Source organism: Pteronotus mesoamericanus, unplaced genomic scaffold, assembly GCF_021234165.1.
Source record: "Pteronotus mesoamericanus isolate MK-2021 breed Mesoamerican mustached bat unplaced genomic scaffold, CSHL_Meso_final contig_181, whole genome shotgun sequence".
Lineage (NCBI taxonomy): Eukaryota > Metazoa > Chordata > Mammalia > Chiroptera > Mormoopidae > Pteronotus > Pteronotus mesoamericanus.
The window spans coordinates 12,066,795-12,085,338 of NW_026555077.1; the positions used below are offsets into that span (position 1 = coordinate 12,066,795).

Sequence of the window (18,544 nt, forward strand, 5' to 3'; positions counted from 1 at the left end):
CCTTTGGTAAACTTGTCACCTTCTGCCTTGGAACATTTAAGGTGGGGGGAAAAACATTAAATTTGGAGTCAGAAGACCTGTGTTCAAGTCCAAACTAAAAATACTATGGCTATAATTTATGGCATAGAACTCTAGAGTTTTAATCACCTACTTCACATGTTAGAGTAAACTCTAAATTGGTTTTAAAAGAAAAATCTTATCTCTGCTCATGGTCATGTCCTACTTTTACATGGATAAAAATAGTTTACTTTTAAGATTCTATTTTCATTAAGATCCTTACATTTCATAAAATGTGTCAAATTTGCCTTTAGCTCAGCTGAATATTAAAACATATAGGTCTGAATAAATATATAAAAATATCTGCAATTCATATCATTGTCATTAACCATTAGCTTGGCTGGAAAAAATATATTTGTGAAGATATATCAGAAGTAGCAGTATGTTCACTACAATGAATAATCTAAAATTATCAGATAGCTACTACATATCTGGACTACATTGTTTTGGCTTCCACTTGATAGCTTATACTAAACTGTGCTTTGCCTACAATAGATGCTCGAGTAAAACTCAAGAGTTTAAGTCACTGCATAAAAAACTGATTAAGTGGACAAACAAGATAGTCACATATTTTTAGTATAATAAATAAATTACACATTTAAATGTTCAATGGTATTGGTGAAGTCTTCTTCCTACCTTTTGTTCAGGATGGTTTCCCTAACCAATTATTTAATTTTATTCCATATATATAAACGGATGCCACGTTTTTTTGTTCAGAACTGTCTGTGTCTGTCCAGATTAGATGGTCAGAAAGACTCTCTCAAAGGAAAGAAGTAGCTATTCTATGTCTTATACTTTTGAAGAAACTGTTTTTTAATAAATATTTTATTTATTTATTTTTTAGAGAGAAATGAAGGAATGTAGAAAGAGAGGGAGAGAAACATAAACGTGAGAGAGAAACATCAATCCATTGCCTCCTATACAAGCCCCAACTGGGGACCAAAGCCGCCACCCAGGCATGTACCCTGACCTGGAAATGAACAGGTGACCTTTTACCTTGCCAAACAATGTTCAATCAACTGAGCCACACCAGTCAGGGTGAAGAAATTGGTTCTTGATTAAGTAACATTTAAGGAGACAGACATAAATACATAAGTACACATAAATCAGTAGAAATTTATTTTAGCTTATCATAAAGTATAATTTTTGATTCAATCTATTAGTCTAATTTGCATTAGGAAATTACATGTGAGCAAGGTGAAAAAATAACAATGACACTAAACTCATGTTTCTAAAGTTTTAAAACATATCTAACAAATATAAATGCACAAGGAAATACTTTATAACAATGATATTTGATACTCACTCTAAGCCCAGGAAATCCAGGAGGACCAATGCTACCTACAAGTCCCTAAGCAAAAGAAATGTGCATAATTGATTAAATATGATTACAGGATACTAAGAGTTTTTTCTAAAGATGACAAAAATTTTTTGGAAAAAATATATTAAATTTTAACAACTTCTACAGCTAATTTCTAAAACTTCCCTACTCTGAATGCATCCTCCTAAGAAGTATAAATCCCTGGTGGCAGTTTATATTTCTCAAAAGTGCTCCTGGCTCCATGCTTCTGGCTGCTAGGACTATCGCCTAGCCTAGCTCTATGTATCCTATACATCTAATAAAGAAAATAAATTCCATTAGTAGACACAACTTGCCTATATAGTATATAAAAAGACAGGTGGTCAGCATATAGGGTTAGAAGAACATTTTCAGATGATTTAGAGAACTGTCAACTCTTTTGAAGTACAGTATTTAATTACTCTAAACATGAATTTTGTCATTATCAAACAGGAATAATATTGTTGTCATTGTTGTAAAGATCACAAAATTATCATATATAAAAGGTTTTAAAATTTTTCATAAAGCACTATACAAATGTGAGAAATCATCAACATTGTTAAATTATTTAAATGAGATTTTAAATTATCAACAGTAATGTTTCCAGTCGATTTGCAATGGGTCTTCATGATGGTCTTTTGACCTCAACATTATAGTCTTTACAATCTATGTCAGTGTTACTTTATTTACATGAGTCAAGGTTCAAGAAGAGTCTTATTTCTTTTTGCATTTCAAGTTGTTTTTAAACAAAGGTGTAGCATAAAATATAGAGAATTATAAACCAATAAACTGAAAATATCCAGTTCATTCTTTCATTTTAAAGATTCTTAAAGACTCAAAATGCTCTTCAAGAAGCATTACATTTTAAAAAGCAGATTTCAAGGAGAAAAGTTTTAAATATTTTAGGGGTCCAACCCTGACAAACTTCATCCATATTTAACTGATGAAATTTTAAATAAGGTGGCCTCACACTAGGCATGCAAGTACAGTCTATGTGCCTCATTATGATGTTTCAATAAACAACAAACTGCACATACAAACAGTGCTATACACCATAGAGCTGACGTGTGTGTAAGCTATACTATTTAGGTTTGTGTAAGTACACTTTATGATGTTCACACAATGATGAAAACATTTAACAATTCATATCTCAAAACAGATCCCTGTCATTAAGTGGCACATAATTGTACAAAAATGGTGTCAAAGCAAAAAAGTAAGTAAAGCTTACTTTCTTATACTTGAAATGAGAAACTCCCCAGAATCATGGGCAAGAATAAGAGAGTAAATATTCTACTTAAGATACCATAATATAACTTATAATAAAACTTGGACTGAATTAACTAAATAAGATAATACAGTTATAATTTATAAAAAGAAATAAAATTATTTTCAAGTACCTTAGTTCAAGAATAAATGCTAGTAATTTACATATGTCTAAATATAGAAACTCTCCCTAATTTAGGGTATAAGAATTTTGTAGTTGATTCTAATTTTACCTTAAAACTTTGTGAAAAAAATGTGCGCATGGCATAAATTGAGGAGATAGCTATTGGATGCTCTTTGAAGGCAAAAAATGAAGGTACACCCAGCTATGCAATAGTATCAAAAAACAGCAATGCATCATTATCCTTTGATAATATAATTAAACACATTTTTGAATGGTGGCTTCCTAATCTGAACACAGATATCTGAACAGTCCCAAAGGAGAAAACTTCTCTATAAAATATTCAAAAGGTTGACCAATGACACATTTGAGTCTAAAAGAACAGTCACCAAATGCATAATTTTTACATGAGGCTTGCTAGCAGCTTCATGTGCATGAAAAGCTTCTTCCCCCCCCTCCCCTCCAACATGCAAGACAGTATTGTGATCATATATTTCTAATATTTACTTAAGCAGTCACATTAAACATGGTCAAAATAATGTCGGTGATTGTCTCTCAAGATACAGTTTATTCATTAAACACTTTTGGTTTATTTCTCATCTTGTAAGAGTACAGATTGGAAGGTGCACAGTGGTATTGAAACTGTCAGGCCAACAGTGCTTATTCATGAATATGGTAATGAGGTAGGCGGGTACAGTTGCTATGCAGTCTGAGTGATGTTAGATTGCAAGGATGGGCCCTCACAATTTACTCACAGGACTCCCATCAGGACCAGCAGGGCCTCGCTCTCCAAAGTCACCTGGAAAACCCTGGCCCGGGGAAAGAGAAAGAAACATCGTTAAACCCACAATAGATTAAGATTTCAATTTTGTTGTGTTTTCTGGGAAGAAATTTAATAATAAGAGATATTTATTTTCTAATCCTTAAATGGTTGTGCAATAAAAATGTGTATTTGTTTTGCATAATACTTCACTGATTTGGTTAAGTACAATATTTCTATATTTCATAAAAATTATTTTACATGCCATATAATATGTACAGAAAGCTAAACTGGAGAAAATAGAAATTTGTTCATCATTACATAAAGAATCATTGAATGAGGGGGAACATAACCAAGATTTCTAGCTGACCAATGCATTATGTCTGCTATTTCATGCTGTTCCTATACTCACGCCACCAAGAACAAAATGGCTATCACGAAGCATGTGCTAGCACACTTACCATAGGCTAAGGGCTTTATACATATTATCAGGTATACATTATTTCATTTCATCCTCACAAGAGGTTGACTGAATAAGAACTAATATTTTCGCTTTGCAGTTGAGGGAATTAAAGCACAGGGAGGTTAAGTCGCTTGCACCCACTAGTGACGGGTGGGACTGAGAGCTGAATGGAGTTCGTCTGATCACAGAAGCAAAGCTTCCTTCCTGCAGTGTTGTGCTGAGCACTGTAACTCCCCATTACAAAATACAATATAACATTTAAACACCATTTAAGTGCAATTTTATTGGGGAAAGGCATAATGCCCATAAACACTGCAACATAAAATGTGGTGCCACTGAAAATTAGCTTCCCAAATATATACCGAGAATTTTATATTGTAAAACCATAAAGGCTAGTAAAGTAACACACTTTCTCATTACAAACTGTACTGTAAAATAATAACTCAGTTATTCTTTATATACTACAGTTTCTCCCTAAAGATTTACCACTAGATTTAAATGGCTACTTTACAAAATGATTTATAAAAGTTATTGTAAATGCTTTACTAATTTTTATTTTAAAACATTTATAAGGCTAAAAAAAATTAAAACTACATTATTAGATTCTTATAAACTCTTCAGGCAACCCAGTGTAAAATACTACATTAACAGACTGACAAAAGTCATTGGTTTATTAGTACAAATACAAATGGTCTAAGTTTAAAAGATGGTTTAACACTGGAAATTATGTGCTATTTCTAAGACATGAGTTAACTCATACTAGAAGCAGTTTCTCTTATTCTGTAATCAGAGGGTAATGCAAAAACCACCCATGTAGTCAAACAATATTGTAGCCATACTCCCTTCAAAGTCCGTTGACGTTCAGGCAGGTATTTTGCGATCACTGTCTTTGGACGTCAAATTGTTGTTAACAAGCTCACAAATTTGTAATACGTCATTCAATTTGGTAGAAGCTAATATGGGTATTTGAGAATATTTATGATGCATGGGTAATGGAAAAACTAGAGGAAAAATGCTGTAATAAATCTGAAACGTAAGAGACGACTGATTTTTTAGATAGATCATAAGTAGGTTTTCCAGAAACCTCAGCGAAATAATAAAGAATTAGGGACACATTAATTCCATTAATGTGAAATGTCCAGAATGGACAAATCCAGAGAGAGAAAGCAGATCACTGGTTCTCTAGGGCTGGTGGTGGGGGGGGAAGAATTGGGGACTGGATGCTAAGAGATTAGTACAGGGTTTCTTTCTGAGGTGATGAAAATGTTCTAAAATCAGTGCGAGGCTTGCATAACTCTGTCAACATACTGATAACCACCAAAATGTACACTTTAATACAGTGGATTTTATGATACGTGAATTATATTTCACTAAATGTCTTAAGAAACAAAGAAACAATCACTCGAAACAAGCAGGTGGACTGCTAAAAGCATTCTTGGGGACCCACTCAGGGCTGCCTAGAGGATGTGCTGCTGTCTGGGGCTGATTCGCCCTCATCCTCACCCAGAGGGAACAGATGTCCTCCAGTTCCCACAAAAATCTGACTCTGCCACCTGGGAGAGGCAGAAGGAAGTGGAGAGGGAACTGTGATTAGGCCCCCCCTTACCAAAAACCCTGCACATTCTAGAACCAGCATAAAAAGAATAAAATATTAATTTTGACTTCCAGTTCTTCAGGAAGGTGAAAAATATTTATAATAAATATTAGCTCTTCAACTTGACTTTGCCCCTGAAACAATTTAGTTAAAATACCTACTTTAAAAAGTTTTATGTATTACTTCTCCTCTCACTTTCTTGCCTGTTAAGCATTTCATTTCATTTTAAATTTCCTACTTGTTTTATTTTTATCCTTCTTACATGTTGATCATTGTGTCATTAATTTTTGGAATAACTTCTACTACACTATACATATATTCTTGTTTTATGAAACATATACAGTCAATGCCACAAAAATTATATTTGGGTATATACTGAACATGTATATTCTTTCAAAGAATATCAACCAACATTTTATATTATTGAAAATGTCACTGTTTATTCACCATTTTATTCAGTTGTTATTTCAGTTCTGGTAACTACATGCATAATATTTTGTTTTTTAATGCAGAGGAGGGTTTGTATTCCTTTAATAATGAAACTTAATGTTTGCAGCCATTTATCTTCATTGCCAAAAAATGATCTTAAAGATTGCTTGTGAAACATAGGACAGTAGTGACAAATCACTTTGTCTTTGAACTTAGAATACGAAGGACAATTTCTACAATTTCTTTCTCCACTTGAAAGAATTTGTTACATAATAAAATACTAAATTCTGTCTCATATTTACCCACTAAAATACTATAATCATTAATTTAAATAAAACTGTACCCTCCTAGAAATACCCTCACACTACCAAAGAGGTAATGGCCATTTTCCAGAATTATCACTCATGGGGAAGCTTGAGTTTTTACCTTCCTTTCTCAATTTGCCAATTTCATGAATGTAATAACCATCTTTTTTAATGGGTATGTCAGAATTGCATTATTGCTTCTGTGTTGTACCTAATCCTCTTCCATACATTTTCATTATTTTGATCAGTTATGAGATTTTATTTATAAAGAATATGACATTTCAGGGATTTCCGTTCATCTCTTCAATTTGTGAATAATTTTCTTGTTCATTTCCACTTTTTGATGAGTACAGTGGACAGGCTTTCAGGTGACCCTCTAATGACTTCCACCTCCTGACGTTTGCGTCCTGTGTGGCACCCTCTGTGAGAGTGGGTGAGATTATGACCTGCTTCTCATAACGAACAAAACAGAGCAAAGGTGAGAGGAAGTAACTGATGTGATTATGTTGCACAATATAAGACTCCACCCTAGCACTGGAGCTAGCAACTTCCCTTTTGAGCCTGATGAAATAAGCACCCACACAGCAGGGAATTATGGACAGTCCATAAAACCTGAAGGAAGTCCGTAGGAGCCAACAAAAAGCCAGAGCCCTCAGTTCTACAGTCCCTCTACAACCTCCAGGAAATGATTTCTTCTCACAGCCTCAATCAGCTTGGAAATGAACTCTTCCCCAGAAAAGCCTCCAGATGATAATGCCTCCAGCTGACATTTGAGGTGGAGCCTTATGACCCTGAGCAGAAGGGCCAGTTAAGTAGTATCTGGACTGCTGGCCCATGAAGTCGGTGAGGTAATAACTGAGTGTTGCTTTAAGCCACTAAGGTTGTGGTATTTTTGTGCAGCAATATATTAGAAAACTAATAAAATCAATAATTAAATTTTCTTTAAACAGAGGAAGTATAAAGTCCTACTTGCAAATTTTACTACGCGGTAATGCTCAATGTAAGACTACTGATATTGTTTCTTGATTTTTAAAATTTAAGTAAATCACTTCTTCAGATATATTTACTGCTTTTTATTTTATTTTAATCCCCACCTGATGATATGCTTATTGATTTTAGATAGAGAGGAAGAGAGAGGGGGAGAGCAACCAGGGTGTGAGAGAGAAACATCGATCGGTTGTCTCCCATATGCACTCCAACCAGGGTTCAAACCCGCAGCCTAGATATGCACCCTGTCTGGGAATCAAAATCACAACCTTTTGGTCTACAGGAAATGCTACAACCAACTGAGCCACCTGGCCAGGGCCACATTTCATTTTTTTATTACAAATTATAATTAACAAATATCAATATTTGTTACACTAAAATTTTTACAATATTTAAAAATCTTTAATTAAATAGCTACATTTAAAAATTTAATCATTTTAGCATTTTATATCCAACTGTCAGTGTCAATCATTTTTGTCATGCTTTATGAATTTTGTGTCTATACCTATGACATGTAATTTTAAGAATAATGTGAGTTGTTTCATAATGTAAAATGTTTTTCAGTCTCTGGGTGCTGCTGTTACAAATACTGCACTAATTCTACTACCTTTGAAACCATAAATCAGAACACAAAGAGAGGCAAGAAAATAGAGGCTCTGCATTTCCAGGAAATAGGACTTCATTATACAAGAGACTATTGTATTCATGTTGAAAGGACAATTAGATAACTTAATTTTTTTGTTAAAAAGTTTTTCTTTAATTGTTGTTCTGTTGCCGCTGTCCCAATTTTCCCCCGTATTCTTCCCTGCCCCATCCACCCCCTAAAAGGGCCTTGTTAAAGAACAAGTATAAATGACCCATGGACATGAACAACAGGGTGGGGATTGAGTGTAGATGACTTAAACTTATTGTTCTTTCCTCTTACCTAAATACTTCCATTGCCTGCTCAAATCCTCACCAGTATCTTGAGCAGTTTCTGTCTCTAATGACAGCAACGGTACCATCTACAAACCTTCATGACATTCAGACATGAGGTATAGGTAAGAGATATGGAGAAAAATTTCTCTGAGGCCAAAATACTATTAAACTCTAGTGGTTAGCTCAGAGATGGACACCTCCATGATTCTCACTTCCTAGTGTTAATGTTCCTTTGTAGTTCCCTCCCAAAATATAAAAGTGATAGTGTGGGACTCTAAGGCTAGGTCATAAAAGGTACTACACCTTCTACCTTGCTCTTGCCCATCACTTACTCTAGTGGAAGCCAACAGCCATGTCATAAAGACACTCAAGTTGCCAAGTGGAAATTTCCCAAGAGGGGGAAGTGAGGCCTCTCACCAACTAGCGCCAAAATGGCCAGCCAGTAAGTGAGCCACGGCAGATGCTCCAGCCCCAGTCAAGCCTTCAGTTGAGAACAGTCCTGCCCAAAATCTTGACTGTCACCTCATGAGAAACCCTAAACTAGATCCACACAAATAAGACACTCCCCAATTCCTGACCTACAGAAACTCTGAGAAATACTATATATTTATCATTGTGTTAAATCACTAGAGTATTCTGTTACACATCCATACTTAAGTAACGCATAGTAACAAGAGTGGATGTCTAGGGTTACTATGCCAATGGTAAGGGGTGGACCCTTTCTTGAATATATGCAGTCTTAATATTTCAGAACACACATCAATACTACACTGGGGAGTATAAATAAGTATCTTGAAGCAGTGGAAAACTTATTCCTCAGGGAGTCTAATAAAAGGATTATTTTCCTAGTTCTATACAGAAATTAGAAAAATATTACATATAAAATATTTAGGGAAATATGAGGACCAAAATAACCATAACATACTAATGAATATATTTCTAAAATTAAAAAAAAAATAAAAGCAATGAAAATATTTTGTTTAAGACTACAGTTAATTATTAACATATTTTACTCTTTCTAAGGAACAAAGATTTAGAAACAACATATTCAATCTAAAATAGAGATAAATAAAAATTATCATAGAAGGCATATATATTAACTAGGCATTAGCAATAAAAACAAAAGTTCAACTTTTTCTAAGACTAAGCAATTAAAAGAGACTATCACACTAACTTGTCTAGGATTGAAATAAAACCTAGAAGTTAATTCCATACATTCTACATACGAATGTAGAAATCCTGATGTTTTAAATTCCTGCAAAAGTGAAACATGATTACCATAGGAAAAAGCTACAGTGTGAGGTGTTCTGTGATGATCCAGTTTCTGTCCCTTTTCTTTTCCCCACAGCGGGGACCAATTTGATCCACAGTTCAAGGGCTAACCATGTCCTAATCGGTGGGACTAATTTTAAACTTAGGTAGGAATTTAAGGAGTTCTAGTCCAATCCTCAGAGACTTTGTTTCAAGTCAGGCTTACTGTTAACCTAGCTGTGATCTGGACCTCAGTTCTCAGAGTCAAGTCCCTGCCTTGTTCTTAAAGACTGATTACAACCTTGTACTCCAGTTCTAGGAACTGGACCCTCCCTTATTCTTGTGTCCAAAAACCGGTTTTGGTACATGATATCATGTCCTACCCCTCAATCACAGGGGCTCCACCTTATTCTTGCCATTTTTTTCACACAGTGAATACAGTCCCTAAACCCAAGCCAAACCTCATTGCCATATGTGCCCTCACATTCTCATGTTCGATAACTTACAAAAATTTTCCCTTAATGTATTTGCTCTGAAAATAATTGCCTGGCTGAATTTCTACTTGTTGGTGTCATATCTATATGAAAACTAGCTCTGCCTAGACTTTCCCCAAATCATTAACTCTAGTTCATTGAGTATCCATCCCTCTTCTCAGTATCTGTCCCAACCTTAAAAATAGGTTTCAGAGTCCTGGGCTCTTCCATACATCTTGTTATGCTATCATTAGCCAAATATAGTTACTATGAACTACGCCCAGTAAAGTTAAATCCAGAAAAACAGATTTTTCCTGAAAGAGGCAGAATCACTTAAAAATTAATGTGTTTTTTGTAATGCTCTAGCAACAGTAGTACTTTATGATAGAATTGCAACCTTTTCCTAGGCAAAAGAAAACACTGTCTCCAAAGTATCCATAAAATGTATATATATGAAATACTACTGTGCAACACAAATTTAAGATGGTCTTGAGCTAAGGATAGAAACTAATAACAGATGTCTAACAGAAGGATTTTATATTCTGAAATTCTAACACTGGAGTTAGAAGCCAAAATACAGTTTACTTTAAATAGAGTCTTGTAACAGAAAGATGTATAAGGAAAGGACACACTCTGTTCTATAATTAGAAAAGTAAACATCTCGGAAGTCTGAGTGTTACAGTGCAGTAAGGGTGTTATTTTCTCTTCTATTGTAAGGCCGCGATATTTTGATTTTCATAGGAAGAAAACTGAGTACACTTTTTCTCTTTGTCAAACTTTAAATGTAATATGATTTTTTATATTCTATTCCTATCAGGTCTGAAAAACTCCTTAGAAAACCTCTCTATTTTGACAGCAGTTTAAGAGTTGCTGAGAGTAAATTCCCAATCTCCAATTTCATGTTTATCTTCAATCCAGGCGAGTCAGTTCTGTGTAAGTATTTTAGGTCTGTGGAGCCATATAAATATGCATAGACAGCTCAGTACAAGAGACTACAGATTTAATCAAGCTGGGAGCCCTATAAAATGCTTTTTTTCTCCTAAAGAAATTGTAGAATTTCCTGACAATGGCATTACAGAATGAGGTTTGAAAACTTGTCATTAAAAAGGAAGCTATTGGAATTATGTAACATACATAAACTCTGAAGTTAACAAATACATACATGTCCTCTTTCCTTGCTTCCCCTGTTTTTAAAAACAGAGTTCTTTTCTATTATAAATCAGTGGATGGACCTGACTCATTAGGTATGTTCCAAGAAGCTTCTCAAATAAAGACAATAAAACATATAAAATATGGTATTTCAAAGAGTCCTGATCAATAAAGATTGTCTACTACCCTATTTAGATTTCTGGAAAAAGAACTCAAGCTCTATTCACAGACTGTGAAAAGAATGAATCGATAGCCTCTTGGGCTTTTCCACCTTCAAAGGCTGGTTTTGCTGGATGCACCTAGAACCCTCTGACACGTGGGGAGTGTAGGAGGGAAGGAGAGGGAGGAGAATAAAACTGTATCATATCCAAAAATGTAAGTATACAAATGTTTTCTAATATGTAACTAATTACATGAGCTCTTTAAAAATAATTGTAGCAATTAAGTATACTAAGATAATAAGATACCACATACTAAAATAAAAAATGACTTATAATACAAGAAAGGAAAAAAAAAACTTCTCAAATGCCAACAATCTAAGACCAAGGAACAAATGAATTTGCTAATATAACTACTTCTACATACTCTTTCATCCTAAAATAAACCAAATTCCTTACAAAACCAGTTTTCCTACTTTTCCTGGTTGAAAACAAAAACAGATTTTGTTACAAATATTAACTCAATCCCTAAATACTGAATAAGCACAATGTTTTATTTTGTGGACAAAGGGTTTTCTGGGAAGATTTAATGTGAAATAACTTTATAACACAAATTTAAAAATATCAGGATGAGGCTAAATAATAAATAACTCTTGAGTAGCCAAAATAATATGTTTTTAATGTGTTCATTTTCAATAGCATTCGTATAATATTTATACTGTCTAGGAGAAGATATCTCTTACTTGTGAACCTATAATTTTATTTTAAAAAATACAGACATCCGTAAGAAAGCTGGCTTGCAACAACTTAATTCCATGCTTAGTGTTTACTCAGAAAAATAAGTGATCATTTGGCCAGCTATTTCAGTATATGATTTACAGCAACATTTTTCAAAACCTAAGCTTAGCAATATTACTAACTTGTTTAACAGTTATAAACAGGATTTTTACCACTCCTCAATGATTCTGCATTTGTATATATGACACATTGTCAATATATGTACATGCAGATATTGTGTAAACTATTCATAGCAAACACAGATCTTTAGTATACAGGTTAGAAACCAACTCAGTAATCTGAAGATGCTCATCTTGACTAATATTTAGATAAATCTGAACTTGGGTTTTAAAGTTTTCTATGCCTATTATCTTCACTGTTTTGACTGTCAGAATGTTTCATATCACACATAATATATAAAGCGAAGTGATTTATTTTACCAATTTCTGGCCTTAATTTCAGACTTTAAGAATCTAAGTATAAAACGTTACATAAAACTTACAGAGTTATCTAAAAAGTTACTGCTGTTCTACAAATTATATGTTAATATAATTATTTAAAAGTGAATCATACTATTCTATGTTCATAAGAACTGAATACTTCTAGCTAATTAAAAGTTGAGGTAACAAGCTAACCTGAAACACAGAAAGACTAATTCAGTTAATTAAAGGGAAATGATAATTGCAATAAAGTACGTCTTTTAATAATATTCATACTAGTGATAGTAAATTAAATAACATGGGATCCACAGAGCTGTAGCCTCATGAAGCAGAAGCATCAACCCACACTCTTAAATAGCTCTGAAACAACAGAAAATTGGAGGTAACAATCTGTGACATATGCAAAGCCAAAAGTTTCTTAGATATAGGTGCTTCAGATTTCATCATTTCTACGTCACTGTAATATTCTTTCAGATGCACAGGTTTCTGTCTGAATGGAGACCTGGAATCCTTTTGTTATACTTCTGTATTTGAATATTTACTTCATATATAACAACAAATAGTACACAAGATTTAATAAATTGCCAAGAGAAAATGACCATATTTGTATTCCACACAACTAACGTTTTCCACATCAAGGAGAGTGAACATGTTATCAAAAGATATTTTCTTTTACTGTTATTTAAACATCAATGAGACTATTCTTCTCATGGGATCTTAATCACCTAAACTGAAATACAAGTGTCCCGTGATGTAATATCCAAGGCTAATATAGTAGCCCTAACTTAAGGTCAAAGCTATCTGAAGATGATTTTTACTTATAATAGATAGAACATAAGGAAGCATTTACACACAGGATAATATTCTGGGAGCATCTGTGAGGTCAGTCTTGGCATAATTTACCTTGTGGCTGTAACTGTATCTTACTCTAAGTACAGCGATTTCCTCATGAACATGGCCAAGTAATTTTGTGGTAAAGACAAAGAAAAGCACATATAGTATACATGACATATTATAGCAGCAGACAAATTTTATATTACAAACACTAGGAAAAAGTAGGATACATGTGTCCTTCAAATATTATTTTTACATATCTAAATCTATTACAAAAGCGTACCTTTTTATTTTTATTGTTTACACTATTGCAATTGTCCCCACTTTTTCCCCCTATTCAAAAAGCATATGTTTTTAAATCAATAAAACTTTACAAATTTGTAATGTAAAGAAGAGTGCAATCAAACAACCCAGTAATCATTCCACTTGCTATTTTTCCAGTTTTTCTGGATCTACATTTTTTAACTCAATAGCATCTGTTGGACAATTTTATAATTTCCCATGGAATAAGAAACCCAGAAGTTTTCTACAAATTTCCATAAACAATTTTATAGAAAACTAGATATTATCCCACATTTCCAAGATAAAGTTAATGTTTATATAAGACCAGCCATATTAATAAATAAAATTGATAGCTATTGAAATGATATATTTGAGAAAATATTTCTCACCAACATCTAAACTTTGATCATTGCAGATCACTTTTTTTTTTATCTTAAACTACATTTAAAATACAATTGCTAATAGGTGAGGTCATATTTAAGCATTGGAAGAAATTTATATAGTCGCATAAATAACTTAATTAGTTCTTTTACTAACAGCATACTTTGATAAGAGTAGAATAGGAAAAAATTTAACACAGAATGAAGAATACAAGAATAAAGAAGATAAACTTCACCTACTGTCAATTTTGAGACAGCCTATATTTGCATATTTAATTTAAATATTTCACACATAATGAATAGACAAGTATTTCTGTTGAGGGAGGTGTTTGAGGGCTAAAACATAAAGAAATAACATACCAACAGTGTGAAGTACAGTAGGGTGTAACTAAATGAGGTAGCATACAGAATATTGAGCACAGCTCACGGAGGAAAAATGGTGATGACGGTAAGGACGGTGGTAACAGTTCCTGTTGTTGCTCTAAGATTAGTCTTAAAGTTCAATGTAGGTTCAAGAAAACAAAATGTTTGGCTTATTTTTTACTTCTTGACAGTTTGTTAAGTTCAATCTGAATAAATTAAAATCTTTAAAGTGAAACTTTCAGATAATTTTTATCATAATTTGTGTAAATGTCACAAAAAAATAAATCTTGCTTTTCTAAGCACTGCGTAGAAAACAGCAGAACATCGAAGAAGCAAGGAGAAGGATCCTGGATTTATATTCAGAAGAACTGGGCTCAATTCTTGACTTTACCAATTTTAATATGTGATTCTGAGCAAGTCCTTTAACATCTACTTTCAAGAAATATTGCAAAGCTCAAAGGCTAAAATGCTTTATAATGATATAAATATTCTGGTGAGATTTGTAACCCTTTGGCATTATCATCAAGATTTTAGTTAAATACACCAAAATTTTAGAAAAAGTGTCATGAAAATCCATTTTTTTCCTGACAGACTAGAGAACACAGTGTAGCATAGACTGTCTCACCCCAATAAATATTTTTGAATAGTAATAAAAACAACATATGCAAAAAGCAAGTGGCTATTTAACTGTATCAGCTCAGCTGGCCAGATGACCTGAGGATGCTTCCCTGAACCACAGTTATCACATTTGCTCAATAATTGGATATTGGATGATGTCAAAATTTCTACCCATCTCTGAAATTATCACATTATCTGGAAAATTTCATTCTCATTGACTTTTCTTTTACCTGAAAATATAGGAAGTGTTAGCAAATTAGTTTCTCAGTTAACATCTGAAGCAGGTATGGGAAAAAAACCTCTAAACCATGAGGGTGAATAGTGCTATCATTAGTGTTTTAAATTGTTCATGTATTTTCTGTGCCATTTTAGCCCTTTTCATGGGGGAAAAGGTCTCTTTCACTGTACATTAAATGGATTAAAAGTGTTAAATTTTAAATTATTTTTAATCTAAATTTTCCTTTACATTCTCAGGTAGTATTTGTTAATCTGTCAAAGCAGCAAAAATTAAATTCTGTTGAATGACATGGACTGTGGACAAGAACAACCACATTCATATTTTAACAGGTGAGAAATACACATGTAATTAGGTAATAGTGCTCTAAACTGAACCTCTGGAGACAAGAATCAAACTACCTGTCTTCCCTTAAGACCCTTCTTTCCACGAATCCCAGGAACACCCTAAAATATAAAAAAATCAAAAGTTAAATATTTGTTGAATAAATAATCGAGTTAGGTATTTTTTTCTGAAACTTCAATTAATCAAATATGTTAAAGAGAGAAATAGTGTTCTTAAAATTGGTGTGATATTCAGAAAACCTTCAATATATTAATGTAACTGAAGTGGGCCCTTTTCTTCTTCATAAAGAATCCTGATTTTATTCAGGAACCCATCCCATCTGTACTTCCAAATGGAATCCCAGCATTCCTCTGGTGATAGTTATTTGTCCAGAGGTAGGCACACAACCAAAGCTGGCATGACCGGGCAAATAGGAAGGTCTTATTTTCCATACCCAGGGCCAATTACCCCCTTCTGTCTGCATGTCTGTCTGGTTGGACATAAACAAGGGCACATTTAGCCCTTGTGCTGGCAATCTAGCAATCACATGGGAAACAAACCTTAGTATAAAACCAACATTAGGCAAGGCAGAGAGACGAATGATGGTATCACTGGGCTCAAGACCATATTTTGCCTAGATCCCATTTTACCTACAGATTTCTGGTCATGTAAGAGGCAGTAGGGCATAGTACTTAAGCACTCAGGCTTTGAAGCCAAAATATCTATGTTCAAAACCTGGCTCATTTCTTCACACATAATCTTAGACAAGTCTCTTTCTCTGTGCACCCCATTTTCTTCATCTATAATGGGAATAATAATAGTACCAATCTCACTGGGTGTTGTATTACAGGTATTAATTAATATGATGTATTTGTATAGTGCCTTGTATATATATATAACCATTCAGTAAATAATTTGCTGTTATCCCTATCATCATTATTAAAAGCGTCCTCATTTTTAAACCAATTTGAGTGGGGGTTTTCTGTTACTTGCTAACCAAGCCATCCTAACTGATACAGACTGTAAGACTAAAAACTACTTATAAAGCTTGGAGATTAAGAAAGCTATGAGAACCATGTAGTTGGGGATTTATAGTACATGTAGATAAGTTAGAAGATATCCTTGGTTAAAGTAATCCATCTATTTTCAATTCAACAGTGCTTGACAAATACTCATCTAATGTTTCAACAAAGAGTTCATAGGTGAGCAATAAGACTCATTTCATTAGTACTTCATGCATCTTTATAGAATATATCCAACCGTTTTTAATGAGATTATTTTCTAAAATTTTAGTAGCTTCACTAAATCTCAGGATAGTGAGGACAAAATCATGTACACACTTTTTCATAAATAAATATTTTTATATATATATTAACTTCAAGAAAGGACTTTTAAATTTGTTTTTAGGAGTGATTAACACCGTATCATTCTCTTCCACTTTTCTCTACTTAAATATTTTATAACATACTAATGACACCCAGTTAGCTATTAATTTATTGTTTTAATCAGCATTTTAAGTAGCCAAATGATATTAGGACATGGTACCCATAATAGGCACAATATCACAGAATGATCTTATATTTATGATTGTCAACAGTCTTCTTATTTTCATATAGATGGGTCAAAATTAGTGAATGTAATTGCAGTAAGCGTGTCCACTAAAGGTCAGTGTCAACCCTGGAATCTTTAAATCTGAGATGATACTACTTTGCAATAACATGTAACTTTGGCTTATTTACTACTAGAAATTACTAGAAATAAATTCATGCAAAAAGTTCAGGAAAGGATTATATTATGAGCAGTAGAATAATTAACAATGTGAAATATATATATTCCTTTGGGTCAATGAGAAGCAGCTCAATTCTTTGCATGACGGATTGGAAACATCATCTGTAAGTCTGCTGTATCACAAGGCAGTTAAGTAGCTTATTTGTCAGATCATGCTGAAGATATTTTCTGTAAGTGAAACAAATGACCTGCATGTTTTCCAAAGGCAAATCTTCGCCTCATTTCAACAAAGACTAAGCATTTTGATTGTTATTACAGCATGCATAAACTCCAAATATTTCTTCTCTGGAAGGGCATTTACAAGTAATTACAATAAAATGGAATTTAATTCACTCAGTTTAAAAAATACATATTTGAAAAATCATTTAGCAAAGAATAATCTGTTTTACTTTCATTAGCAAAAATTAATTTCCAGAAATGAAAATTTTGGCCTGAACAGCATTCTTATAATAATCGAATTAAATGTTAAATTTTGAATATAATTTTCTTTGCTTTAAAACTTTATAATATGCTAATATTATTTCATTTTATTCTTTCAAACTAATATTGACAATGTAAATGAAGGTATGCAAATAGAAATCACTGAACTGCTCTGGTGCCTAAAACTAGATAAGATGAGGTTGGGGTATCAGACCTCTGTGCATATCTTATTTTTTTTAATATATGCAAACCATTTTGCAAATATTCTATCTTTATTCATAAGCACCTACATTTATGAACAGCTATCTTTCATTATTAATCCAAACAAAAAATGCTTCTTCTGAGGCTGAATTATGTATTGCACATCACATTATAAAATACAAGATCTGTCCAGAGTTTATAATCAAATCAAACATTAATGAATTACAAAATAAAATTTTCATAATTGGGTATTTTAATATTTCAATTGTTTTTTTAAAAACTGAATTTAAAATATATCACCTTACTTTCTCAAAACAAAATTTGGTAAAATTCAAGAGAATTTTTTTTTTGGTAGGTGATTTTTATTAAAGCTGGCTTGCTTCACTCAGTAAGATTACCTGTTTGACATCTGAGTTTATGACTCCTCTTGCACATTATCATGTGTATACTACTTTAGAAATAATATTTGACAAAAACGTACTTACTCTTTCTCCTTCAGGTCCCAGTTGTCCTACTTCTCCAGGAGAACCAATAAAACCCTTAACATAAACAAATAATCTTTCTATTATTTCATTTGAACATTCACCCTATAAGTAATTCCAAATTGAGATACTT

At 33.1% G+C, this 18,544-nt stretch overlaps 1 protein-coding gene across 1 annotated transcript in view; it reads right to left on the minus strand.

Moving 5' to 3' along the window:
• The window catches only part of COL24A1 (collagen type XXIV alpha 1 chain), a 299,775-nt gene that overhangs the window by 229,727 nt on the left and 51,504 nt on the right, over positions 1 to 18,544 (minus strand). The window contains 4 exon segments of the mRNA XM_054566926.1: positions 1,364 to 1,408; positions 3,536 to 3,589; positions 15,598 to 15,642; positions 18,415 to 18,468. Coding sequence (XP_054422901.1) covers positions 1,364 to 1,408; positions 3,536 to 3,589; positions 15,598 to 15,642; positions 18,415 to 18,468 — 198 coding nt within the window.